The following is a 23,838-nucleotide window of genomic DNA, read 5'->3' as shown; positions in this document are numbered from 1 at the left end:
GGACAGAATCTCTTTTGCCAGGTTAGGTTGAAAGACAACTGTGCTTAATATAGTGGGAATACTTTATGTGCAGCCATTCTGAGTGGCTAGGGGAATCTGCAAAAAGGATATTCTCAGTTTGATCCATCTGTGGTGGCTTTTTGGGTTTTTTTGTTTTTATAAATTTATTTATTTTTGGCTGTGTTGGGTCTTTGTTGCTGCGCGCAGTCTTTCTCTAGTTGCGGCGAGCGGGGGCTACTCTTTGTTGCTGTGCGCAGGCTTCTCGTTGTGGTGGCTTCTCTTGTTGCAGAGCACGGGCTCAGGCGTGCGGGCTTCAGTAGTTGTGGCTCACAGGCTCTGGAGCACAGGCTCAGTAGTTGTGGCGCATGGGTTTAGTTGCTCTGTGGCATGTGGGATCTTCCCGGACCAGGGATTGAACCCACGTCCCCTGCATTGGCAGGTGGATTCTTAACCACTGTGCCACCAGGGAAGTCCATGTAGTGGCTTTTTGTATTTAAGCTTATTAATCAGAAACTAATTTTGTAGCCCCTGTGCAGAAAAATTGGAATATTGACGCAGCATTTGAGAGTACTCAAACTTACGAAAGTGTGTGTGTATGTACATATATATATATAGATATGTATATCTTGGGTCCTAAATGTAAGCCTCAGGCAGGCATTTCATGCATTTCTATGCAGAATTGACAAGGGAATTAAACGCAGTAGCTCAGAAATTGGGCTAAATCCAGACTGACAAGCTAATTTTAAAAGCTATGAACTATATATTTAGATTTGGCTGTTTTTTTACCAGTCTTGTTCCATTTTATTCCAGACAACATCTTAACTTATTTTTATACTTTAAACAGATCTGATCTTGGAGAGTGTACTGGAGATTTGTTCCTTAGGAGAATTTTGTGTGTTCTTTTTTGCATGTGAACTTAAGCTCTCCCTCAAAGTACATGTGGTAGGGCACTTCTAAAAGGAAAAAGAAAGTCTGCATTTTTGCACTGACAGTTTCTCCAGTGAGTGATGGGCCTGGCACCATGTGAGAAGGCAGTGCTCAGGAAGCCATCTGCCCTGCCTCCCTCTCCAAACTCAAAGGCTGAGGTAATTTATTTGAAATGACCGTAGAAAGCTGGACTTATTTGGCTGGTTTTCCCCTCCAGAATAAATCATCTGATCATTGTCCTGGGTCTAGTTGTTTTAAATTTCTAGGAGAAGGGAGAACAGTGGATGCCCAGCACAGAGTGTTGTGACCTGGGGAGGCTGTTTGCAGTTCTTGTGGTCACTGTCTGCTTGCTGCGGGTCTTTGTCTTCTCATGCTGGCACGCACCTCCAACCTGGGCAGAGCACAGTCCCTGCTTTTGTCATTTGGCAGGCAGACTTAGAGGGATGCTTATTGCTGCCGTAAGGAAAAAAACAGGGAGTTTCCATTCCCCACTCATAAGGATGTCCTAGTGCTCGGCTTTGGGGCATTATCTTTGTAGGCATATGAGCTGAGCACCAGGGAAAATCTGGTAGATATCCTCATCTCAACGCTTATTACGTGAAAAGCAATAGAAACAATAGTTACCCTTTTGGACATTGGAGAATGGTGAGCTAGGATTTTTTTATATTATTAGATCTTTAAGTTAGTTCAGTAAGTAAGAGAAGTTAAGTGGAAACCACTGGTTTCTCCATGTTCAGAGACAAGACAGAAGCAGTTTGCCTCTTAGGCAATTGTGAAGATGCCCCTTTTGAGGCCCCTTGCTACCTGTATACATGTGGGGTTGTATCTATAGGATATTTTCATGAACTGGGAACACTGATTCAAAGTGAGCAATTTTGGAGGGTATTGCCAAACTCTTCTCCATAGAAGTTGTGCCATTTGCCCTCCCACCACCAATGCATGAGAGTGTCCATATCCCCAAAGTGTTGAACTTTTGGATTTCTGCCAATCTGACAGGTTAAAAATGCTATCTACTTTTCTTATGAACAAGGTCAAAACATCTTTTCTTATGCTGCAGGCTATTTGTTTCTTTTTTCCTGTGAAATGTCTCTTTATGTCCCCTACGCATTTTTCTGTTGGGTTATTGATCTTCTCAATTTCTTCATATGCTAGGGAGATTAGCCCTTTTTCTGTGATAAGAATTGCAAATATTTTTTCCAGTTAGTCGTTAGACTTTGTGAGTTGTTTTTGTTGTTGTTTTGTTTTGCTTTTTCCCCATGCAGAACTTTATTTTCATGTAGTTAAATTGGTCAACCTCTTATGGCTTCCAGATTTTGAGTCATAGTTAGAAACTCCTTCCCTACTGCAAGGTTATAAAGAAGTTTACCTGTATTATTTTCCTGGTGTTTTTATAGTTTCATATTTTACACATAAATCTTATTACCTGTGTGGAGTTTCTCTTGGTACATGGTATGAAAGGTGGATACATCTTTTTTTCTAAGTGGCCACCCACAGGTCCCAGCAGCAATTATCTAAAAGCCCATGTTTACACTACTGATTTTAAGATGCTGCCTTTATCATATACTAAATTTCTGTGTATATTTGGGTTTATTCTAAACTTCCTATGGTCAGTTGTGCTTTGATGGAGGAAAGAAATAGTATTGTGATGTTCAAAAGACATCCCAGCTGGAGGGAGAAAAAAGAGGCAGTATTGCTGATACATATGTAACAAAGACACTAAGGAAAAGAGAGCTGCTGGCTGGTGGGTTGATTGGCTTTTAAGTGTTATGTAAGAGAGAAAACCAAGGAGAAACATGAGGTTGCCTAAAGGATAGCCCCAAATCAGAAGTATATTGTTAACCAAGTCTGAAAGGTTTGAAATGTATCACTTTCCATATACAGAACTGTTGAAATGCTGCCAAGTCACCACAGGCTTACAAATACTCCAGCTGGTTGTGAATGCCACGTGTACCAGTGAACTGGAGCCTTCAGGAAGCTTACTAAACACAAGAAAATACTGGAGGGCAGTTATTATCTGTTCTGTTTTCTCCCCCGAGGCTAAAGAGGAAAACTGACAGAAGTTAGAGAACCTCCCAACCCAGTTGTAGAGTGAAAGGTGTTTTCTAGAGAAGGGCAATCTCACAAGCTTTGCTTTAAGAATTTCCATTTTGAATGATCTTGGATCCTTCCCTCCCTCTCCAAGTATTTTTCCTTTGGGGAACAAAATTCAAAGGGGAGCTAACCTAACCCAGTGATGTTAATTTATTTCCCACCAACCTTTAGAAGCCACGCAGTGAGCTCAGGAGGCAGGGTGGTGAAACAGGTGAGATCCCAGACTGGGCATTAGACCTCCTCAGGTGTTATCCTTCCTCATTTACTGAAGGCTTGCTGATCAGTGTGTATTCTCCTACCTGCAAATGGAAACATAGTCCCTGCTCCTTTACAGTGTCCTGACACTGACACTGAAGTCAGCTAGGGTAGAGGTGCTTTCTTTCATTCAGCAAGCCATGTGCTAGACAGCCTCTTTGAAGGGCAGAGGACTAGATACAGAGATGAATAAAAGCAGGATCCTTGGCTTGAGGAACTTTTACAACCTGGTGGGGAAGCCAGATGCATTAATGAATAGTAAAGTATCACAGTAGAGGTTTGTAGAAAAGACATGGGAACCCTGAGGGGAGAGCAGCCAGCTACCCCCAGGCTATTGGAGATAACGTTATAGAAGAGGTCATATCTGAGCAGCAGTAGAAGAGCGTTGAAGACCAAATGGCTATATAACATGCTTTCAGTATACTCATAAAACTCAGAGACCTTGGAAAGCCTTTGGTTCCATCCTTCTGCCATCACTCAGAGAATTTGAATCGGCGGTTTTACTGGCATTGCTGGAAAATCTAGTCCTGTTCTTGCAGATCTGGGTTGAGACAGGGATTCCTTGTATCACTTGTCTATTTACACAGGAATGTATAGATTGGGAAAGCTTGAGATGTGGAGATTAGAACATGGAAGGAATGGCCTGGTGTTTTACTACCTTAGGCATTTTTCTGTAGTTTGGTGAGGGTGGATACATTTTGTCAAGGGTGAGCTCTTACGCAGGGTGGTGGTGATTTCATCCACGGCCATTCTAGAGCCATTCTAGAGCGAGAGTCAAAAGTCGGACTTCCAATTCTCATGTCACACAGTCTCCTTTTCTCAGTGAACACTAAGACTGCTCAACTTCTTTAACATTGTTGTCTTCTCCCAAGAAGGGCTTAAATTTGGTCTAAAGTTCTCATTGATGAATTCTAAACAGTAACAGGGTCTAAGTTACCTCAGTGAAACAAGACTTGTGCAAAGGCTCAGAGCCCAGAGAAAGCATAGTATTCATGAAACTGGAAGAAGTGGAGGTGGGGTGAGAGGAGGGATGAAAAATTGGTCAGCTCATAAAGGGCTTTGTGTGCAAAGGTTAAATGAGTTAAGACTTCAGCTCGAAGTCTTTTTTTTTTTGGTTGTGTGGGGACTACTCTTCGTTGCGGTACGCAGGCTTCTCATTGTGGTGGGTTCTCTTGTTGTGGAACACGGGCTCTAGGCACCGGGCTTCAGTAGTTGCAGCACTCGGGCTCAGTAGTTGCGGCACACGGGCTTCTGTAGTTGCGGCTCACGGGCTTAGTTGCTCCGCGGCATGTGGGATCTTCCTGGATCAGGGATTGAACCCATGTCCCCTGCATTGGCAGTCGGATTCTCAACCACTGCACCACCAGGGAAGTTCCCAACTTGAAGTCTTAATCAAGCTAAAGCTTGGGTTCCATTCACCCAGAAATTTTTTTAATTTCCTGAAAAATGTAACCTCTTTTCACGTTAAATCAAAAGAGACTAATAAGCAGTAGTCATTATCCTGAATGTAATCTGGTTCTCCCAGTGCTTTGCAATTTGCTGTCTGTTTAGTCTCAGAAGTAATTTTATCACCTATGTTCTTCCAAAGCAAGAGAAAGGCAAAAGGATTAACAGTGCTTTTCCACACTCATTGAAGATCGGGCTTGTTAAGTACTTTGTGATCTCTCCTCTGAATCTGAAGTGCATTGATAGCAGCCAGCACTTGTAGTATTTCACATTAGGTGCAGGTTATTATTAGCCTCTGCTGGTCAGAGGGCTCAGAGGTCACACCCATAGGGCACACCCTGGAGCGTAAGTTGCCGTTCATCTCACACCAGATTCTCTTCTGGTTGGTTTTTGCTTCATCCTGGCAGGAGTTCAAAGAAGGACGCAGAGCCAGCCACACAGCCCCACAGGTCCTCTTTAGCCACAGGGAACCTCCTCTCGAGCTGAAAGACACCGATGCCGCCGTGGGCGACAACATCGGCTACATTACCTTCGGTGAGTGGGGCGGGTTGCCGCGTTTGCGCACCTTGATGGGTTCATACTGCAGTTGAAGTGGTTAAGGGGGGTGGGGGCGAAAGCAGGCATATCGATCGTTCCTGTTGCCGCTGCCATGACTGTAGGAGGCCTGCCACGGACGCTAGTACAGGTCGAGTGCTATTTTTATACAGTAATCATTTTCCTTTTTTCCCTGTTTTTCCTAAGTCCTAAGGAAAAAAGTGTAGCCTGTGATATCAAGTGTGAAGAGTTAGGGCCATATAAGCATTGCTAAGCAGCTGGGTGGGAAACTGTGTGTCCTTTGGCGTTTCTTGGTTTTTTGCTGATTTAGACCAGAGCTCCAGCCATGATTCACTTACTCCACTTTCCCCCTGAAAAAATTCACGTGCTCCCCTGTTACAGTTGCTTCAGCCTAGTGAGCTGGCTCATCATTATAGCTGACAGTTTAGAACCGCAGCTTGTTCACCCACTGCCCCAGATGCCACTAAAATGTCCCCCTTTCTGGAGTTTTCTTTAATTCACCTCAGTGCTGAAGGTGCACCCGTTTATCGAAGATGAGCGAGTTGATTTACCAGGTTTCATTAAATCTAAGGTACATTGTTTTTTCACGTTACTCTCTGAGTTTGGCACACAGCTCACAATTCGCAGCCTGCCACAGTTTAATTTGGCAGCATCTCTCTTTATGGTACCTAAACTGATGGTAAACTTACAGTCATTAGCATCTCAGCACCTTTGCAGTGTAGTTATCTCCTGGCCTGGTGCTCTTTTCTCTCAGGGCAAGCTGACAAAGGGGTCCCACCCTTTCTTGTGAGGCATGGGCTCCAGGGAGCCAGAAGGAGAGGTGTGCGGGCCGGCCCAGGCGCAGGGCTGAGTGACTGCACAGGGCTTCAGGGGATTGGCGGCAGGGGGGCTTTTCTCAGCCCCCAGCCAAAGCAGCTTCTCCTGCCCATCCTCATCAAGAGCGCTCAGATCCTTCTCCCTTGCTGTTTGGTTTTCACCACAGACTACATGACCCTCTGTGGATCTAGTTTATCTGAAAACTTACTCTGCTTCAGCACCAAGGACCTAGGACAGGCAGGCTTTGTTCTCTAATCCTGATTGCTCCACAGTCCACCCAGGTAGCCAGTAGTGTCATCCTCCAGAGAGACTGCTGAGCTGCAGAGGCAGGAGCTCATAGGTGTGTGGCAGACGGAGTAGATTTCACAGTGCACAGCCAGAGAATCCAGACCTGGAATGAATGCCAGAGCCAAACCCTTTCCCTGAGGAGCTCTGGTTTTCGACCATGATCGCCTCCATTTGCACTCACTGGCAGGAAACCCTGACAAAGCCCAGGCATAATGAAATGAGTGGACGGTCCTTAAGGAGGGAGAGATGGAGCTGACTGTAGGCTGCTGGTCATCCCGCCCTTTGGCATTGGTGTTATTAGACCCTGACGCCTTGCCTATCCCCCTCCCCCACCGCCGCCCAGTGCTGTTCCCTCGCCACACCAACGCCAGTGCTCGAGACAACACCATCAACCTGATCCACACGTTCCGGGACTACCTGCACTACCACATCAAGTGCTCAAAGGTGAGTGAGAGCAGCTGCAGCGCCTCAGTGTCCTGTGCTCTGGGTCACTCTCTCCACCAGAGCTGATGCCGTAGAAAGTCATCTCTGTAGTCCAGGCTCTTGGTATGACCTCTTGTAGGTGGTTCTAGAGGCTTCAAGAAGTCATGGCCTTTCTCCATCTCACTCACCCCTCCCCATAGCAGAGAGGTGAATATATGCTTCCTTGCATGGCCCTGTGTCACCCCTAGGGTGGATATTCCCAGACCTTCCTGATAATTTCTGCTAATTAGAGCAAAGCTGTCTTTCTAGAAGATGACTCTGCTTCAGTACCCATTGTGTTTGCCTCCAGGCCTATATTCACACACGTATGCGGGCAAAAACATCTGACTTCCTCAAGGTGCTGAATCGTGCACGCCCAGATGCTGAGAAAAAAGAAATGAAAACAATCACGTGAGTCACACCGTCCTGCAGAAGGACCACCTTCCTCTCCTAAGCTCACCAAGAAGGAGGTAGTGGTGTCGGTGGCCCAGGTGTCTGGGCAGTAGCTGCATGTGAGGCAGGCAGGGTTGGGCCTGTAGCTGCCCAGCAGACTAAAGATGGGACACACAGGTTTTCGCTTCTCAGTGGGTTTCCTTGTTTCTACATCTTTATGAGCGAGGAGAGTGGCAGCTAGGATAAAATACAGAGGGACCTTTTTACTGACATCAGCTGTGTTCTCTTTGGGCCTGAGTTGAGGGGCCAGTCTTGTCCTTCTCAGGGTCTTCTTGGAGAAATGAAGTAATTTGCTTAAGGACATTTAGTTGAGTAAATAGGCCTGGAACCACCCCTAAGTGTTCTTTTTCCTGGTCCACTTCGCGGCAGGAATTTTGCATGGAGAGGAAGTTACCTTTATCAGGGATGGAGATGATGAGAGCCCTAAATGGTGTGAGGCTCTACATGCAGGAGGCCAGCATGGTCTGAGGCCTGGGGATTTGGGTCTGTGCCAGGTGCCAGATCTTGGGTCCCCCTCTGGTGAAGTTTAGGCAGTCCTGTTCTCCAGGTAGGGTAATAAGTGCTGGTCTGCTGTCTTTTGTGCCCACTGAGTTAAAAATCTTGAGGTGAACTAAGCCTACCCGCAACCCTCACAGCCAGTGCATTTGCCAGCACCCTGTAATCTTGGGGGGAACCTTCAGTAGGTATGGTGTGCCTAGGGCTTCAGGCTCCTTCCCCTGGCCTCTTCTGCCAAGCTAGCTTCTGCTGCCGTTCAACAGGATGAGAGAGGTGCCAGACGCTTGCTTGCCTGAGCAGAGGGTTTTTAACCTCAGACATTTACACAGAACGAGTTAAGTCGCCCCTGCCTTCTTCAGGCTTTAGAGGCTGCCTGTCTCTTCGTTAGGAAATTGGTACCAAAGGCCTTTCTCTATAGTAGCTCCGCCCACTGCCCAGAGCCAGCGGAGTGTTCAGTCCACAGCTCAATCCTCTGCCTAGAGAGAGGTGTCCACGTGCCGTGGCAGTATCACTCCTTCTACCGTGGCACGGCCACAGATGCCAGCTTCGTGGCATACCCTAAAACAGGCAGAACTCCCAAGGTGGGGAGGCAGCAGGGTGTGTGCCCCGGGGGACGCACGCTCTCGCTGCCCTGCAGAGCCTTGCCTCCGTCCTGGAGTTTACAGGTCCCCCTTTCCCTGCTTGCTTCTCTCACTCACACCACTTTGGTGACCTTGAGTGTGAGGCAGCCAATTTTGTGCCACTTTCAGGGCCCAGTGAAGAGACAGGCAGTTCAGTAGAGGCCAGGAGGTGAGCCAGCAGAAGGCAACCTGACCTGGCCAGCCTGTCGCCCACCGAACAGGAAGGCTGGGCATCATGAGCTGCTGTGTCACCGTCAGCCCTGTAACTGCCTTGTCCATTCAGGAGAAGGGCCCACCAGGCGGCCACCACCCGGTGTCTCCCTGCACGGCTTCTCCCCTGCCAACACAGCCAGCAGGCGGTCGTGGGGGGGTCATTGCAAAGCGAGTGCAGTGGACAGAGGGCAGGGACAATTCCCTGTCCTGATGGGGGACTGGGAAAAGATGAATCCGTGAAATGAGGAAACTGTCCATAAACCTCCTTCCTGGAGCTTACGAGGAACAGCTTTGCCTTTTTCTGTCCTGTGATGTCATTGGCAGAGGTGGGCCCCAGAAAGGAGAAGGGTGAGGTAAACAACTGCATCCACCCTGAAAACCAGATCGTGTTCCCAAGGGTGGGCAGAAGAAGCCGGGACCCCTGCCCTGCTGTGTGAGGTTTCAGAACCCAGAGCAGCATGAAGGCGCGTGGCGGGTCTGCTATGATCAGAAGCCAACCGTCAGCACCCCACAGAGCTCTGCCTGAATTGAATACACGTGAGCTTTTTATTGGGGGATGGATAACAAAATATTTTAGTTTCATTTTGGGTTGGATGAGACGTTCAGGGCAGGAAAGTTTTAGCCCCTGTATTTTTGCCTCAGTTTCCCATAGTTCTCAGCTCTAGCTTCCAGGATGCTTTACCAAATGCACACCCTCTATCTTTGGGAACCAGCCTGTTCCCAAAGTTGGCTATTCTGGGGGAAAACTGGGTGGGACAGGACACCCCAGTTCGGGAACCTTAAGTCGGGCAAGTGTTCTGTGGCTGAGTGTAGTCACCACATGACAGCACGAAGCACCTTTAACCTTGGAAGTTTGGAGGGTTGCTTCTTTGAACATCCTGCCCCCATGGTGAAAGATTTAAGGAACTGCTGTCTGCTAGCCCGAAAAGTCATGAACTGTGTAGGAAGACCCTGAATTCTTTACTCGTTAGAGGATTGAGCCCAGTCTGAAAAGCACATAGGTCTAGGCCATCCAGAAATTGTGGGCAGGTGATTCTCCTGTCTAACTTGGTACATTTACTGTCCTCGTGGGCTTATTAGCACAGGTATTACTTGGTACCCCAAAGTATTCAATAGGGAGGAAGAGATGATGAGACATTTCTGTGAAAGCTGGACCTTAGCCCGTGCCTGGAATTCCTACATAGCTCCGCCTGAGGAACCTTACCACCTCGTGTTTGCTGTCTCTTCCGGGACCCCATTCCTAGCCCAGAGCATGAGGTGGACGGAAAGGTGAACAGAAACCAGCCTTCACACTTACTCTCTGCTTTTGAAGGGGGAAGACGTTTTCATCCCGCTAACTCTTGGGAACAGGAAGAGGAAGCGGCTGGCAGCTGAAGGCTGGAACACTTGCTACTGGATAATCGTAGCTTTTAATGTTGCACCTCTTCAGGTTCTTAAGGGATTCTCCGTTTTGGTTCCATTTTGTACACGTTTGGAAAATAATCTGCAAAAACGAGCTGTGCTTGCAAGGACTTCATGGTTCCCAAGAATTCAAAAAAAAAGGAAAAAAACGAATTCCACTTGATCAACTTAATTCCTTTTCTTTATCTTCCCTCCCTCACTCCCCTTCTCCTCCCCCTCTTTTCCAAGCTGTTTTGCTTTGCAGTATGTTACTGGTAATGAGTTGCAGGATAATGCAATCTTAACTTGTTTTCTCCTAAGTATTTGAGTTCAGAACTCCTGTATCTAAAGAAACACGGTTGGGGTCATTAATAAAGAAAATCTTTCTATCTTACATGAGAATTCACTGGGTTTCTGGACTGTGAGTGCAAACAAGAGAGGAGGAGGGATGAAGTGTGCACCAGTACTGCCCTTGAACCTGCAAACCTGCACTGGAAAAGCTTAGGTTCCGGAGGCCCCTCCACACCCCACCCCCCGCCAGCCTCCCTGTAGAGGAGAGAATGGCTCACTGGTAAGCTCTTAGTTGGCATTTCTGGGTAAACTTAAACATGCTCACTGTAAAGCTTGGTTACTAAGTCTTGGCTGTGGCCAAGAAGCTTGCAGGACAGTGACAGGCACTTTATAATGTGTTTTCTGGTGAAGCCTTTTATCTTGAATAATGTATAACATTTCCCCAAATGTGTTTCATGGTGTGTGTGGCTCTGCAGGTCATTGTGGGTCTAATGCAAACAACTGGGCACAGTTTCTTTCTCACACAAGAGCCCAATAGCCTGGCATTCCACAAAACTCACTGTGGGAGATGCTTACCTAATAAACAGGACAGAGCCTAGCAAGGTATCCTGCTGTCCCCACTGATCCCTAAAATACAATTGGTTCAGAAAGTTGGCTTGGTGAAGAAAAGAACTTTAGGGGCACCTAAAATGGTCTAAGGGTGACCCTAATGGTTTCTACCTTCTTGCTTTCCCTTTTGTCTCCATCAAGTTCAGTGTGTTTCAAACTGGTTTGAGACTGTTAATGAATTGTGAAATGTCCTGACACTTTTATTTCCTACACTATTGTGAGATAATTGTACATTCACTGCAGTTGTAAGAAATAGTACAGAAATTCTGTAGTGCAATATCACAGCCAGGAAGTTGACACTGACACAATCCCAGCCTTGCTCAGACTTCACCAGTTTTGCATACACTCATTTGTGTGTGTGTGTGTGTGTGTGTGTGTGTGTGTGTGTGTGTTGTGTCTTCCGTGCATTTTTTTTCACGTGTGACTTCATCAACGTTTTTTTAAAATAGAATAGTATATATATACTAATCAGAATGCGTCACTCCTATTAAGGGTAAGTACTGATTTAGTTATAGACATGTTGACTAGATTGTAAAAATGTCTTTTTACTGTGGGTCATGATCAGATTTAAAAGCAACAGGTCATTTAGTTATCCTGGCTTCGTTTTACTCAGGATCAGTTACGTTCCCATCCCCTCAACAAATATGTGTCTGGGGAGAGTGCTGTCCGCTTGGTGGGGCTGCATGACTCTCAGTGGAGAGAGTTCACTTCGAGTCTTCCCAGTGTTTTCCTGGGATGTGGCGCCTCATCACCTACTTCTGGTGGATGGAAAACTGGGCTAAATTAGATCTATTGAGAGACAGTGACATAGATGTGTTCTGTACCCCAGGAGCTATTGAAGGGGTTTGCAAGGGTAATTTTGGCCAGAAGTTATTTTTGCTCTCCTGCTGACTTTAGAACATAACTCCTTAGTAAGTTGGAACTCACTGTATTTTGCCAATAATGGGGATCAGACTTCTGAAAAGTGCTGTAAATGGCAAAACCAGAGTTGCTTAGAAAATATGGAGTTAGGAGAAAAAGAGGCATTAAATATTTTTTAATAAACCCTAAGGAATTGTCTTAATTCCAAGACTTTGTCAGCATAAAAACCCATGCTGGTGAAAACCCTTCTCCAGACATGCTCCTTTGTCTTCATCTGTTTCCAGGGCACAGTTAACTCTTTCTCAAGGACCCTCTGTCCCCTTTGTGGACAAAGGCACACTGTAACTTCAGCCAAAGCCCATAGAATTGTAGGAGGAGGGAGGTCTCAAGCTGAGGGTCGGCATGCTGAGAGGATGTGGGTGACGAAAAACGGAATCTAGTCTCAATTGCTGCTAATTTGCTGCCTTACCCTAAAGGTCCATACCTGGGAGGTATAGATGAGCTGGGATATAAGCTGGAGGGGTGGAAGCAGTGTTTAAGACAGACCTGGGTTTGAATCCATGTTCCACCACTTAATAGCTATGTGACTGGGTAAATTTCTTAATCTGAGCCCCGATGGCCTCATCTTTGGACATGACACCACCTATTTCACAGGGCTCTTAAAAAGGAATAGAGAACAGATAATAAGTGCCTATCGCATTGTAGGCATTTATAATGCCTATAATTATCATTGATAACACCGTCTAATAAATCTTAGTTACATTCTTGTACTCGTAAGAGGATCAGAGTGGCAGGACTGCTGAGAAGCCAAGTCCAGCATAAACCAAGGTCACTCTGCATTGGGGTTTTTCAGGTCCTCACCAAAAACGGTGATATTTTTCACTGTTTGGTGGCCCTCAGACTGCCGCGTGGGGTGAGAAGGGTGTTAGTGGGAAGCTCCAACTTTGGATAAAGTGCGACCTGGGCAAGCTAAGAACCAGGAGCTTGATGGAAAAGCAAATAAGACTGTAACAGGAAGTGGAGGTGTGGAACCAGAGGGCATGAAGTTGAAGCCAGGAAGAGGAAGTAATGCCAGCTGCTGTGTCAGCCCTTCTACCCAGAGCTGATACTTGACAGTTACCATTTCAGTTCCCTTCAGTCTCATTCGCAGTAGGCCTGAGGGACCCTCATCCCAGCAGCTACAGAGACCTAAGACCAAAGCCTGGGTCGGCTCTGGGGGCCATTTTGAATTCAATGCTTCCCCCTTCTGGGGATTGCTAAAAGCACTGCAGTTTGTGTGACTCCGAGGGAGGCTTGAAGAATCTGTCGTTTAGCCCTGACAGGAAGGACCAGAGTTTCCTCTGCCCATATAGCTGACTTTAAAGTCTTCCTGAAGCCAGGATCCTGGCCAGACTTGGTCACAGGACTGTCCCCAGAGCCCTTCAGAGGCTCCCAAGGGCTCATCAGCCGGAGCCTATGGGGAGCCACCCAGGGCCGACAGAAAACTTTCCAGGAGAATGGGGTGCACGAAGGAGACCCAGGTGGATCTCCTGCCACAGTCCAGATTGGACACCATGATACAGGCTCTACGTGAGAGGAGAACGGGGACTGAGGTGGGGAACTCTAGGGCCCACAGATCCGCTGGATGGAGCATCTGAAAACTGTCTGCACCAGAGCCCTCTTGTGGGCGAAGGAGAGAAGGCTGGGGATAAGTCAGTCCCAGGGACTGATGGAACAGAGAGGAACTAAATGATCCAATAAGGAGGAAACAGGGCTGAGCTGAGGACAGAACCCAGGCTCCCCGGCTCTGGCTCCCGAACTTGTTCTCCTTTACACGTCATCCCACACAGTGTTTAGACAGAATAGTGAAGAAGAAACACAGACATCTTGGATCCTGCAGGGAGGAGGCCAGGGCTGGGAACAGAAGGAGGTCTGTTTATTCCTGGCAATCCAACATGAGAGGCCCCACTCCCACTTCTGTCAAGGCCCCAGGGTGAACTCTCCCAGAGCCTCTGACTTCTGCACCGCCAGATAGCATGGGGCCGAGAGCGTCCACTGGAATGCAGCATCCTCCCACCCACCAGCTCCCTTGAGGATGGGTTTGAGGCTGGGTGCTTTCCTCTTCCCAGTTTTTGTCCCAACAGAGGTCCTTCTCTCCAGGACTCCTGACTGCTGTGCAGGGTTGGCAGAGCTAGACCTCTCAGGCCTTCAGGCCCAGGTCTCACCGAGAGAGCACAGAAAACCCCTTGCTCCGTCTACAAGGAGCATTTTCCTAATGTCTAACCTCCAGCTTTCTCGCTGCAGTTTTAGCCTGTTCCCTCCCACTTCAGGCCTCAAGAGAGTGTAACTGCTTGTCTCCCTCACCCCAAAGCGTCACTTGACACAAGCTGGAAATTGGGGCTTCCTAGCCTTGAACTTGCCCTTCCTCTCACTCTGCCTAGTTTCTTGTGTTTCCCTGTGGAGTGAAAGTGTCATTCTCCTCTTGCTAAGGCTCTCTATCAGCCTTTCTCAATGGAATTCTCAGAGGGGACAGGTGGCTGGAGGGAAGGCATGTGCAGAGAAGGCCAGAAATCCCTTTCATTGTGTGCTTCTGTGCCGAGCACTGACCCAAGTCCTTATCACACGCTTTTTTTTTTTGGCTGCCCCGGGCAGCATGCAGGATCCCAACGGCGAGGGATCCAGCCTGTGTCCCCTGCAGTGGAAGCGCAGAGTCTTAACCGCTAGACTGCCAAAGTCCCCCCCACATTTTCTCATATCGTCTCACAAGAGGTGAATGCAGTGTGAGCCCATTTTACAGATGAGGAAATTAAAGTAGGAGAACTTTAATAATTTGTTTAAACAGCCAAAAAATAGGATCCAAAAAGGATTCTGAGATTTAAACCCAGGCTTTCGGATTCCAGCACTGGCTCATGCCTCTTAGTCGTCATGGAGGAGGGAGGAAGGGAATCACTGGTTGAGAACCCTCCCCCATTAGGTGTCAGGTACTGGGATGTACGCAGTTACATGTTATCCCATGGTATTCCCCACAACAACAGTGACAGGTGGTTTTCCTTGTTTCCATTTTACAGGTGAGAAAATTGAGGCCCAGAAGTAGCTTGCCCCAAGTCACAACCCCAGAGCTATTTGTGCCTCATAGCCCAGAACTTGACTCACAAAGTAGTTGAGAAAAGTGTGGAATGACCCCAGATTCTGGAAGGCAAGCCTGGCTTTATAAGCTGAAATTCCCTACCAGGTGATAGGAAGGGCGGGCAGTGAAGATTCTCATATTCCAAACATCCCCCCCCCCCCCGCCCCCGACCACCACCATCAGACACACACCACTATGCGGACTGGCAGAATTACAGAGGTGAATGCGCTGTCAGCTGGCTTGGCCACTCCAGGGGTTTAAGGCCCATAAAATGTAAATATATGAGCTGGGAAGTGGAGAAGGTAGACTAAATCATTGTTCACTAGCTGGAATGCATTTCTCAGATTAGCTAAGCAGTAGCGGGCCAGAGGGCTCCAAGCTGGGTGACCTGCCTTCTTGGTGGCAAGCTACGGCCAGTGGCTGGAGAGGGGGCCACTGGTACAGGAGGGTAAGGAGGGGACACTGGAGAAAGGGGAGGAAGGCCTCCCAGTACTGCAGCTCAGGGTGTGCCAGGTCCCACCCCCCAGAGGCGGGGCCAGGCTGATCCCCGCCAGCCTCAGCTCCATCCCTCCAGGAACCCAGGCGAGGGCAGAGCCAGGGAGAGCAGTGGAGAGCCGGGGCCCTGCTGTCCTCGCACAGTGGAGGTACCATGCCCTCACCGGTCAGGACACCAGACATCGCCAGAAGCCCTGCAGCGCTGGCTGCGGCAACTCCCTGACACTCAGAGGAAAGCCCAGGCTGGGGGAGCAACACCTGTCCCTCACAGCCATGTGAGTAGCTACCCCCTCTCCCCCTTCCCCACCCGGCCCCCGGGGCCACACCTGGAGACCTCGACCCCAGATCTTGCAGAGGCCATTGCACGCAGCCCGAGCCACCAGAGCCTCCGGGTTGTGCAGGTCACACAGCCAGCACACCCATAAGACTGCTGGGAAATCGCCCTGGCGGCTGACCCTGCCTTTCTCGCTGGTCTGTTGGAGGTAGGGTGGGAGACTCACTCCAGCGAAGAGCTGGGAGCTCCAGCCCATGACTCCAGAGTCCAGGTTTGAAGTAACGGACTCTGAGGTCTCCTGGGGTTTAATAAAGTTGACAGTGCAGGGATGAAGGGGAAGAGAAACTGGAGGGGCGCTGGAGAGGCAAAGATGTTCCCAGCGGACGGCACTGGGGGAGGTTGAGGAAGAAGAAACAGAAGCTGAGGGTAAAGGGGTGCAGAAGCTTGGGGGGGGCCTGAGGGGAGCTGGGGACAGAAGGGGCAACATCTCCTGCGCTCAGGGTGGCCGTGGGGCCCTCTAATCCTCTGACCCGGGGGAGGGGGCAGGTAGGAATCCTTTCCCTCTTGACTTTAATCCTAGCAACAGCGGCTGCTCCCGTTGACAGAAGCAGGAGTTCCCACAGGGCCCAGGACCCCTCCCCTGTCCCCCATCCCTATGATGTGGCAGTGGGGACAGGGCATGGGAGGACTGAGACAGGTCAGAGCCACAGAGAGGCCAGGCCCTGCCCAGCGGCTCCTCCTCCCTCTCTGGGCTCGCTTCAGCCCTCTGCCGCCGGCATCTGCACATTCACTGCCAACCCTCCCCCCTCCCAGCAACTCCTCCCCTCCTCCAGTTCCCAGGAAAGGCCCTGTTGCTAGAGAGGTAGGGACGCGTCAAGTTTATGGGCTGGAAGTCCTACCTGGAGGCTGCTCACTGAGGTGTAACTGGTGACAAGGCGGATGGAGGGGAGGTGCAAGGGACCGGGCAACCCCTTGCTGCCACCCATTGCCCTGGCCTCATCACTAACTCAGTGAGCCCTGCCTCAGGGTGACTTCTGCCCCTACCTGCACCCCGAATCCTTAGCAACCTACCGCCTCTTAATGCACGGGTGCCCACGAGCCTGCGAGCATCTGAAGACAAGGACCGCCCTCCTTCATTTAGCACCCACCCCGAGTCCCTTGTCCCGGCTCTGGCCCCAGCCCGAAGGAGGCCATCAACTGTTGGCTGGCCAGAGGACCACTACACACCAGCCAGACCCTATCCTATCCTGTCAGCTAATTTGTTAGATGCCTCACCTGGTGGAGGCAGGGATGGTCAAAATGCTTTGGGGATGGGTGGGTCCACTTTTCAGCCTAAACAGAGGCATAAACACAGCTGCCCAGAGAGGACCAGACAGATAACAGAAATGGGCGAGGGGGCTGGGTGGGGACTGTGGGAGCTGTCTGAAGGCAGCCACAACTCAACTCCAGCTGGTTGCTATCATACAGGCAGGACCTGATTTTCTTTAAGCCCAAAATAGGAATTTTTATGTAAATTTTAATTGGCGATTCATTGGGGGGAAAATGTGTATCAGCGAACAGGATATGGCCCACAGTCTGTTGGTCTGCGACCTCTGGATTAATGTGCAGCCTTGCCGAGCAGACAGTGACCTGCAGCCCCACCCTAACTCCGGCTGCCCCATCTTCCATCTAGGCATGCCCGCTGTTGCTCCAGGCCTCCCCCGTCCCCAGGCCCAAGATGACACCCAACAGCACCAGGGAGATGCCCAGCCCCATTCCCGCAGGGGCCCTGGGGCTCTCCCTGGCCCTGGCAAGCCTCATCGTCGCTGCCAACCTGTTCCTGGCCCTGGGCATCGCCAGGGACCACCGCCTGCGCGGCCCACCCGCTGGCTGCTTCTTCCTGAGCCTGCTGCTGGCCGGGCTGCTCACCGGGCTGGCGCTGCCCGTGCTGCCAGGCCTATGGAACCAGAGCCGCCGAGGCTACTGGTCCTGCCTCTTCCTCTACTTGGCTCCCAATTTCTCCTTCCTCTCCCTGCTTGCCAACCTCCTACTGGTGCACGGGGAGCGCTACATGGCAGTGCTGCGGCCTCTGCGGCCCCGCGGGAGCACTCGGATGGCCCTGCTCCTCACCTGGGCTGGCCCCCTGCTCTTTGCCGGCCTGCCTGCCCTGGGCTGGAACCACTGGGCCCCTGGGGCCAACTGCAGCTCCCAGGCTGTCTTCCCAGCCCCCTACCTCTACCTCGAAGTCTATGGGCTCCTGCTGCCCGCCGTGGGCGCTGCCGCCCTTCTCTCGGTCCACGTGCTGGCCACCGCCCGCCGTCAGCTGCAGGACATCCGCCGGCTGGAGCGGGCCGTGTGCCGCGGCGCGCCCTCGGCCCTGGCCCGCGCCCTCACCTGGCGGCAGGCCAGGGCACAGGCTGGAGCCACGTTGCTCTTCGGGCTATGCTGGGGGCCCTACGTGGCCACCCTGCTCCTCTCCGTCCTGGCCTATGAGCAGCGCCCGCCGCTGGGGCCCGGAACTCTGCTGTCCCTCATCTCCCTGGGCAGCGCCAGTGCGGCGGCCGTGCCCGTGGCCATGGGGCTGGGTGATCAGCGCTACACGGCCCCCTGGAGGGCGGCCGCCCAGAGGTGGCTCCGGGTGCTGCGGGGAAGACCCCAGGGCAGTCCTGGACCCAGCCCCGCCTACCACACCCGCAACCAAAGCAGCATGGACCTCGACTTGAACTAGGGGAGGGGCCCCTGCTCGTTCCTACTAGAAGCATCCGTCCATCTTGGCCACCAAGCCCATCTCCACTTATCCCCGCACCTCTGGATCAGAGACCCTGCCCCTATACGACCCCACCCTGACTGAATAAAGCTCCCCTGGCTCCCAGCTGTGGTTATCTCATTCCACATCTTAGCAAGGGAGGGACAGGCGAACAGCTGCGGAAAGAACCTAGAGGATCCAGGGAGATTCCAGTTCCAGACAGGCAGGCAGCTGTAGGTGAGCATGCTGCTGCCTGAGGGGGTGAGCTGAGGCACCTTGAGATCCAGCAGATGTGGCAGGGAGCCTCACCCTGACACGCCCCTCACTGGTTCCTCCTCATGTCCGGCCACCACGAAATCCACACAGACACGTCTCTGGGAAGTATATTTTATTTACATTTTTAAAATCTGTTAACTAATATCTCTTCCTCCTTTCCGCCCCCAGAGACTTGGGAAGGGAAAGAACGGGAACTTCGAAGACCTACTCCCCACATACAAATACACACCCCCATGGCTCACACCAGCAAAGGAAGTGAAAGAGAAAGAGGTCTGAACCTCCCTCTGAAGGGCCTGCCAGGTCTGGGTGAGGACTACAAGGGAGAGGGCAGGAAGGAGGGGCCCGAGGGGTGGGTCTCTTAAGAGAAGAAAGGGACAGAGAGGGGGCAAGTCAGTTTGAAGTGGTTGGAAAGTGAGTCCGAGGCCCGTCCCCTCCTCTTCCCTCCTACCCTACCGCCTCTGCTGATAGGGGTCTCTGTGCCCCCTCCACACCAGACACAAAGCAGAGGCTGCAGCCGTTAGCGGTCAGGCCTCTGGACACAAAATACTTTTGCTTTGTGGTCTCCTGACGTGGTCACCACCAGGGAGGCATCTCTGTGGACAGAAGACACAGCTGGGAGGGACTGGAAGACCTCAGGCCCACCCCAGGCCCACCACCCAGGGGCCCTCTGGGGACCTCCTGCAGCTCATCCTCAACTCCAGACCCCTAGTGCCTGGCGCTGGGCGGACCCACACCCAGTGAACACGCCTGAAGCCAGCAACCGGCAAGGGGATCAGAGGAGAGCCGCCCGCATGGGGGAAGGGGTCCCAGCCCCTGCGCCCGGGGGATGAGATGTGAGGCCGCACGGTCAACGGAAGATGACTCCCGCAGGCCTGCCAGCTCTCCTGCCTCACAGGCAGGCCCAGGCCTTGGGGCCCAGCTGCCCCCTACACCCTAAGGACCCTGTGACCCCCCATGGGCTATTCCCACCTTCCAAACACACAGAGACCCCAGCCCTTGCCCAATTCACTTACTTGCTGAGAGCAAAGTCCAGGATCTCGGCCGTGTGGCCCCGGTAGTCAGTAAGCAGGCGGCCGGTCCGAGCGTCCCAGAGGCGCACGATGCCGTCCAGGCTGCAAGTGTAAACCACGGCGGTGCCTGCCTCCCACAGCAGCTGCACGATGCCCGACTGCAGCAGGGTACGGCAGAAGCGGCATGCGGTCAGGGGCGGGAGAGCTGACAGGCACCTGCTCCCAACTCTCAAGGAAGGAGGGAGGGACTATGGGCCATAGGGAAGGACCAGACAGGAGCCAGGTCTGGGGCAGACGCTCCCAGAGACCTGGGATTCCCATGGCCGTGGCCATGGCTCCAGGCTGCCTGTACCTGGTGCTGACACTGGTGCCTGAGGGTCTGCGTAGACAGGTCATAGATGGCCAAGGTCCCATCCAGGTAGCCAACAGCTGCCAGAGGCATCCTGGGCAGAGGAGACATGACAGCTCGTGGAGGGGCCTGGACTCGGGGCCCCCAGCCCAGGCCCCCTCCCCCAAGCTCCCTGCTCTTGTGTCAGGCTGAGGCACCGCTCACACTCACACACTGCAAAAGCCCAAGGACTCCACGGAGTTGGACTCGCTCTCCTCCCCTTCTCCCAGATTGGGCTGGGAGGCCACGGTCTCGGGTCTGAAAACGCCCACCACCTATGAGCCAGGGGAGAGGATCAGAGAAGAGCCTGGAAACATGGTCCTCTATTAAGAAAAGAAAGGCAGTGGGGCAAGGAGGCTGGGTGAAGAATAAGAGACAAAGGGGAGGAGACGCGGAAAGCGGAGGCCCCAGAGCCAGGCTCCAGGTCCCACTCACCTTGCCAGTGGTGGCACTGACCAGCTTGGCCTGGCAGTCCACAGAGCCAGTGAGGATCAGGCTGCCATCCTGGTTGGTGGCAACACAGGTCAGAGGGCCTTGGTGACCCTCGGTCCCTAGGATGAAGCGGAGGAATAAGTCGGATTTCATCCTGTCCCAGGTCTCAGCCCCTGCCCCACAAAGGCCTAGGTTAACACTTTCCCCACCCCAGATACCTTTTAGTACATGGATAGAGTTTCCCTGCTTCAGGTCCCAAACCCGGATGGTGCCATCTTCATAGCCAACCACAGCTCGCTTCCCTAAAGGGCCCGAGATGGAGATGAAGAGAGAAGAACAGATAGCACGCTCAGACATATCAGCAGGGGAGGGAGGGGACGGGAGCAAGGAAGTGAGGGAACACACAGTGCCCCAGGGAAGACCCAGTTCCGGGTGGAAAGGGGGAGCTGTCTGCTCTGGGGCCTGGGAGGTCAGTGCTCCCAAGAGCAGGCCTCAGAGTTTGCTGGCGGTGGCCCAGGAGGGAGCCAGGGAGACGCGTAACCCTGGTCCCCACCTCTCTGCACTCAGGAAAGCTGCTCTCACCATCAGGGAGGACTCGGCCACAGGTGGCTGGGCAGTTGGGGCCCTGGAAGGTCTTGCAGTCACCATTCGGGACCTTCCACATCCAGGTGTTGCCGTCAGCCGTGCCCGCCAGTAGGACAGGCGCCCGAGAGTGCCACTCCATCCACTGGGCAGAGACAAAGGCTCAAGAGGGAGGCCCCTCACCCCATCTCACCTAGGAGTCTGCCCCATGAGCTCTGCCAAGTTTTCCCCGCTTCTCAGTCAGCAGGGACATCCCAGGGAATGGGCCTAGACATTCTTGCTGTACTCTGGGAGTGTACCGGCTCAGAGCTGGCTTGGTCTGCTCAAGGTGGCACGGACCCCCAGGGTCTCACCCCTCCCCCGGCCCTCAGAGTTGAATCCCACTCTGATGACCTCACCTCCAGATCTCCTGCTTCAAAAGACCAGACCTCCTCCTTGGTGTCCACCTGCCACACTTTTAAGAGGCCACTCATGTCCCCTGTGGCCACCAGGGTAGAGTCGTGACTGAAAGCAGCACAGGTCACAGAGTCTTTGTGGCCTGCAGAGAAGCGTGGGCAGGAAGAGAAGACAGCATCAGCGTACCTGGTGCTGGGGACACGGGACCCAGGTATCTGGCCCCCAGAAAGGACCAGCTGGGGAAAAAAAGGATGGGTCCTAACCAAACTCAGAGCTGCTCCAGGAGCCAACATCCCCATGTCTCCCCAGGGGAGACACTGCTGGCCTCCCACTCAACCATGTATACCCCAGGCCTATGTCTTCCCCATTCTGTCCGCTCCACATCTCTGCCTGAAATACTCACAGCCTCCTTCCTGCCCCAATTCTCCTTCACTAGTGTCACCTCCTCCCAGGCCTTTCCCTGACTCCCTCCGCCAATCAGTGCCTCCCTCCCCTATGCCCACAACAGACCATTTTATTCTTTGGGGCCCTCAGGCCAAGGAGAGAGCTGGCAAAACGGGAGTCCATGGCTATTGGATGCACAGCCGCTGCAGGCCAGCCCCCTAAGACCTCCAAAGGGGCAGGACCTCACCCAGGCCCGCTCACCTGCACACTCAAAGAGCAGTTCCCCATCGCTGAGCCTCCACACAAAGGCTTTGTCATCTTCGCCCCCTGTCACTGCCAAGGTGTTGGTCTTGGGGTCCAGGCTCACACAAAACACAGATGCTGTCCCAAGAGATACTCCATGAGTAAGGAGACAGGGCTCCCACCCAGGATTCTGTCCTTTGGGACCTTTGGGAAGCCCACCCCCTTCCACCCAAAGTAACACTTCTTTCCTCCTGGAAAAGAAGGGCGCATCCAAGTTCTTCTAAGTTTCAAGCATCAGGTTGTCGGAGAAATCCCTCCCCAAGCTTGCCGAACTCTACGTCCTTCTCCAGGACAGATCCCCCTCCAGTGCTGTTCCCTTCACCACCCCACACTGATGCCACGGACAAGAGAAAGGTACATGTGCAGCGCTTACAATTCTCAGCATGGGATGCCACCAGTCTGGGGTCTGAGTGAGGAAAGCGTCATGTTCCTGGTTCCTTATTAAGAGCTAATATTTAAGAGGATTATCTAAAACATGCTCCAAAAGGTACTATTACGTGTAATTCACAATAAAAGAACTTTTACCAGTGACAACTTTTTAAAAGGAAACTAAAACCCAGAGACTTTAATAAAGATCATAAACAGACGAGTAGCTGGGATAGGATTTGAACCCAAGTGTCTCAACTGACTCCAGGAGCCAAGCCCTCCTCCATTCCATCATACTGCCCCCCTACCTGTGAGCTCCTCCAGGGCAAGGCCAGCATTTTCCCACCGCTGTGTCCCTCATAATGCTCCCGACACAGCGGATGGATGATGCTCAAATGCCCACCTGGACTGGGTTTACGATGGATCTCCTCAGAGACCTACCCGAGTGCAATGCAAAGGTGACTTCGCTATCGTCTGGGCCCTCCATGCTGCCGACCACCCCTTCCTGGGGTTCCAGAACCCAGCCCTCCTCATTGCCATCTTCCTCTTCCTCTTCCTCAAAGTCCACATCTTCCATCTCCTGGGCCAGATCGTCTGCTTTGGGGAGAGGGTTAAAAGATGGGGTTCGGCAGGCGGTAAGAGGGATGGGAAGTGCGGGGAGGCTGGGGTGGTCGTGTGGCAAGAGGGCAAGGTGAGGTCAGACAGAAGGGGTGAAACGGCAGGGGGAGAGGGCGTATGGGACGGAGGACAGGAGAGGTCTGTGGACCTGGGGTTGGCCAGGGACCGTGTGGGAAGGGAGGAGCGAGGGAATGATGGGAAGGGGGGGTGTGTGAGGGGAAGGGCCAGGGGAGGCGTCAGAGGAACCCCCACCCCGGCCAGGCCTGAGAACTAAGTGTGGGGTTGGGGGAGAGGGGAAGGGCGAAGGAGGTCGGTAGGAATGACCGGTGGGGTGGTGGGTGGTGGGTGGTGGGGTGGGGGTGGGGTGGGGAGAGAGAGAAGCAGGGGTCAAAGGCCAGTGGTGAGCGCCTCCTGTCCCGTGGCCCGAGGGTCGGCAGCTCTCACCCGGGTCCGGCGGACCGGGATCCAGTTCTACCACCTCGATAATCTCTTCATCACCATGGAAGCTTAGGGTCTCCAGTGGAGGGGTGTCAGCTGTGGCCCCGCTTTCCGATTCTGACTCCATGCGGCGCAAGCGGCGAACCCACTTCTCTGGGCCCAAACGCCTCCCAGAGTCAGCTCTGCGCGACGACGCGGAACTCGAGCCCCTCCTCCCGGGAGGAAGTAGGCGTACGCGACTCCCCGGCAGGGAGAGCGACGGCCTCTCGACCAATAGAGAAGG

At 52.3% G+C, this 23,838-nt stretch overlaps 3 protein-coding genes across 7 annotated transcripts in view; 2 read left to right on the top strand and 1 right to left on the bottom strand.

Moving 5' to 3' along the window:
* ARPC2 (actin related protein 2/3 complex subunit 2) overlaps positions 1-10,395 on the top strand; it is a 29,562-nt gene extending 19,167 nt beyond the window's left edge. For both annotated transcript variants that reach the window (XM_029224818.1, XM_029224819.1), the window contains 4 exons: positions 5,127-5,253; positions 6,722-6,822; positions 7,151-7,251; positions 9,934-10,395. In XM_029224818.1, the coding sequence (XP_029080651.1) occupies positions 5,127-5,253; positions 6,722-6,822; positions 7,151-7,251; positions 9,934-9,958 (354 nt within the window). In that variant the 3' untranslated portion in view covers positions 9,959-10,395. The remainder of the gene's footprint in view (positions 1-5,126; positions 5,254-6,721; positions 6,823-7,150; positions 7,252-9,933) is intronic.
* A 2-nt stretch (positions 10,396-10,397) lies between these two features.
* Positions 10,398-18,489, top strand: GPBAR1 (G protein-coupled bile acid receptor 1). Of its 3 annotated transcripts, none has more exons than XM_029224815.1 (4): positions 10,398-10,572; positions 14,810-14,973; positions 15,443-15,638; positions 17,310-18,489. In XM_029224815.1, the coding sequence occupies exons 2-4, from the start codon at positions 14,918-14,920 to the stop codon at positions 18,342-18,344; spliced, it is 1,287 nt and encodes a 428-aa protein (XP_029080648.1). In that variant the 5' UTR covers positions 10,398-10,572; positions 14,810-14,917; the 3' UTR covers positions 18,345-18,489. The 3 variants fall into 3 exon arrangements, with proteins under 3 accessions (XP_029080648.1, XP_029080650.1, XP_029080649.1); XM_029224816.1 differs by lacking the exon at positions 10,398-10,572 and adding an exon at positions 14,037-14,510; XM_029224817.1 differs by lacking the exon at positions 14,810-14,973 and having other exon boundaries at positions 10,528-10,572.
* A 243-nt stretch (positions 18,490-18,732) lies between these two features.
* On the bottom strand, positions 18,733-23,799 carry AAMP (angio associated migratory cell protein). 2 transcript variants are annotated; one of them, XM_029225924.1, is made up of 11 exons: positions 23,562-23,799; positions 22,941-23,093; positions 22,092-22,211; positions 21,449-21,588; positions 21,051-21,195; positions 20,687-20,770; positions 20,472-20,587; positions 20,208-20,311; positions 20,001-20,091; positions 19,652-19,806; positions 18,733-19,231 (listed from the first exon to the last, which is right to left on the bottom strand). In XM_029225924.1, the coding sequence occupies exons 1-11, from the start codon at positions 23,680-23,682 to the stop codon at positions 19,156-19,158; spliced, it is 1,305 nt and encodes a 434-aa protein (XP_029081757.1). In that variant the 5' UTR covers positions 23,683-23,799; the 3' UTR covers positions 18,733-19,155. The 2 variants fall into 2 exon arrangements, with proteins under 2 accessions (XP_029081757.1, XP_029081756.1); XM_029225923.1 differs by having other exon boundaries at positions 18,734-19,231; positions 22,941-23,096.
* Between the last annotated feature and the right edge of the window lie 39 nt (positions 23,800-23,838).

The sequence above is a fragment of the Monodon monoceros genome, unplaced genomic scaffold (genome assembly GCF_005190385.1).
Source record: "Monodon monoceros isolate NGI ecotype Baffin Bay Population unplaced genomic scaffold, NGI_Narwhal_1 Super_Scaffold_16, whole genome shotgun sequence".
Lineage (NCBI taxonomy): Eukaryota > Metazoa > Chordata > Mammalia > Artiodactyla > Monodontidae > Monodon > Monodon monoceros.
This window is presented reverse-complemented; position numbering and strand designations above follow the sequence as displayed.

Excerpts from the sequence above, each read along its gene's own strand:
- GPBAR1 (XM_029224815.1), top strand. The coding sequence starts at position 14,918 with ATGACCCCAGATTCTGGAAGGCAAGCCTGGCTTTATAAGCTGAAATTC. Across the intron at positions 14,974-15,442 it reads AAGCTGAAATTCCCTACCAG|GAACCCAGGCGAGGGCAGAG; the intron begins GTGATAGGAAGG and ends CCATCCCTCCAG. Across the intron at positions 15,639-17,309 it reads CACCTGTCCCTCACAGCCAT|GCATGCCCGCTGTTGCTCCA; the intron begins GTGAGTAGCTAC and ends TCTTCCATCTAG.
- AAMP (XM_029225923.1), bottom strand. The coding sequence starts at position 23,682 with ATGGAGTCAGAATCGGAAAGCGGGGCCACAGCTGACACCCCTCCACTG. Across the intron at positions 23,097-23,561 it reads TCCCGGTCCGCCGGACCCGG|CAGACGATCTGGCCCAGGAG; the intron begins GTGAGAGCTGCC and ends CTCTCCCCAAAG. Across the intron at positions 20,588-20,686 it reads CTCTATCCATGTACTAAAAG|GGACCGAGGGTCACCAAGGC; the intron begins GTATCTGGGGTG and ends GCTTCATCCTAG.